Here is a 1,655-nt window from a genome sequence, read left to right as displayed (position 1 = left end):
GGCAGGGAGCTGGGGGGTGCTCCCTGGCCCCCCAGCCCTGCCCTTGCCCCTGGCAGGGTCACGCTGCGGAGGATGCCCTCCATCCGCCAGACGCTCCGGGAGATGGGCGTGAAGGTGTCGGACATCTTCCCGGAGCTGGGGCAGAGCAGAGGCAGCGGCCTGGCCGGCCCCAGGAACGGGACGGCTCCCACCCTCCTCACCAACTACCTGGATGTGAGTCTGGCCCTGCATGGGGGTTTGTCACCCCACCACGGCCCCACACCCCACAATCCCACCCGCTGCACCCCACGGTGCATTTGCTTCCAGTGGGCTCAGGTCTGACCCTGGTGATGCTCCCCAATGCCATCCCTCTTCCAGACCCAGTATTTTGGCGAGATCAGCATTGGAACCCCCGCCCAGACCTTCAAGGTGGTCTTCGACACGGGCTCGGCCAACCTGTGGGTGCCATCCTACAAGTGCTCCCCCCTCTACAGCGCCTGCGGTGAGTACAGGGACAGGTCCCGCCATCTCGAGGGCTGCTCAAAGGGGGCTGGGGTGGGTTTGCCTTTGCACAGTGGGGTCCTGGCGTGGGGACAGGGTGGGTTCACCACCCCACAGAGGCTGGGGGAGCAGAGACCCTTAGCTAGTCCTGCTGTCGCCGCCTCCCTTGCTTTCTTTGATGCACTTTCTCTCTCGCCCCAGTTTCCCACAGCCGCTACGACTCCTCCAAGTCACGGACGTACATAGCCAATGGCACGGGCTTCGCTATCCGCTACGGAACGGGAAGCGTCAAAGGCTTCCTCAGCCAGGACGTCGTCATGGTGAGCGCGTGCCCTGAATTCGCAGATCTGGAGCCGCTGGCTCAGCAAGGAGATGCCCATGTGTGGCTCTGCTCCCCCATAAGAGCATCCCCAGTTACCCAAGAGTGCGGGGGCTCTTTGGGGGATTTAGCCCCCCAGCTCCCTGCAAGGACTCTTGTGCCCTTCCCCAGGTATCAGACATCCCCATCATCCAGGTCTTTGCCGAGGCGACGGCGCTGCCTGCCTTCCCCTTCATCTTTGCCAGGTTTGACGGGGTGCTGGGGATGGGCTACCCCAGCCAGGCCATCGATGGCATCACTCCCGTCTTCGACCGGATCCTGTCCCAGCAGATCCTCAAGGAGGACGTGTTTTCTGTCTACTACAGCCGGTGGGTCCTGCGGGGAGCAGGCGCCGGGGCTGCGGAGGTGGTTGTTTTGCAAGGGCATGGGCATGCGTGGGTTTGCACCTCAGGGTTGGGAAAGAGCCATGGCTGGGGCTGTGGGACCTGGGCTGGGGGTGGAGGGTGAGGGCTCGTGGTGGATGCCTGGAGGAGCTGGGGTGGAATGAGGCAGCACAAGAGGCAGAGCCAGGTGGATGCTTATCTGGAGCTGCTGGGCAGGGAGTGCCGAGGCTGGGAGCGGCTGCTCCCCCTCATTTGTCACTGCTGGATTGCACAAAGTCGGCAGCTCTGCTAGTGGGGCTGGAGCAATCGCAGCCGGGAGGGGATTTCTTGTTTCATCTACAGGCAAAATTAAAAAAAAACCCAAAATCTATTGAAAAAAACCCTGCATCGGCAGCCAAACCTCCTTTCATTTTCTTGCCCCAAACTGTTGTGGCATCCCTCCTCCCAGCAGGAGCAACGGGAGGGCCCGTCCT

General features: G+C 62.2%; 1 protein-coding gene across 1 annotated transcript in view; it reads left to right on the top strand.

Annotated features, from left to right (window-relative positions):
* REN (renin) overlaps nucleotides 1-1,655 on the top strand; it is a 5,034-nt gene that overhangs the window by 976 nt on the left and 2,403 nt on the right. Inside the window, 4 exon segments of the mRNA XM_035893746.1 lie at nucleotides 57-213; nucleotides 358-481; nucleotides 682-800; nucleotides 971-1,167. Coding sequence (XP_035749639.1) covers nucleotides 57-213; nucleotides 358-481; nucleotides 682-800; nucleotides 971-1,167 — 597 coding nt within the window.

The sequence above is a fragment of the Egretta garzetta genome, unplaced genomic scaffold (assembly GCF_000687185.1).
Source record: "Egretta garzetta isolate BGI_Z169 unplaced genomic scaffold, ASM68718v1 scaffold105, whole genome shotgun sequence".
Lineage (NCBI taxonomy): Eukaryota > Metazoa > Chordata > Aves > Pelecaniformes > Ardeidae > Egretta > Egretta garzetta.
Note: the sequence above shows the minus strand (reverse complement) of the source record. Positions and strands in the feature narration are given on the sequence as shown.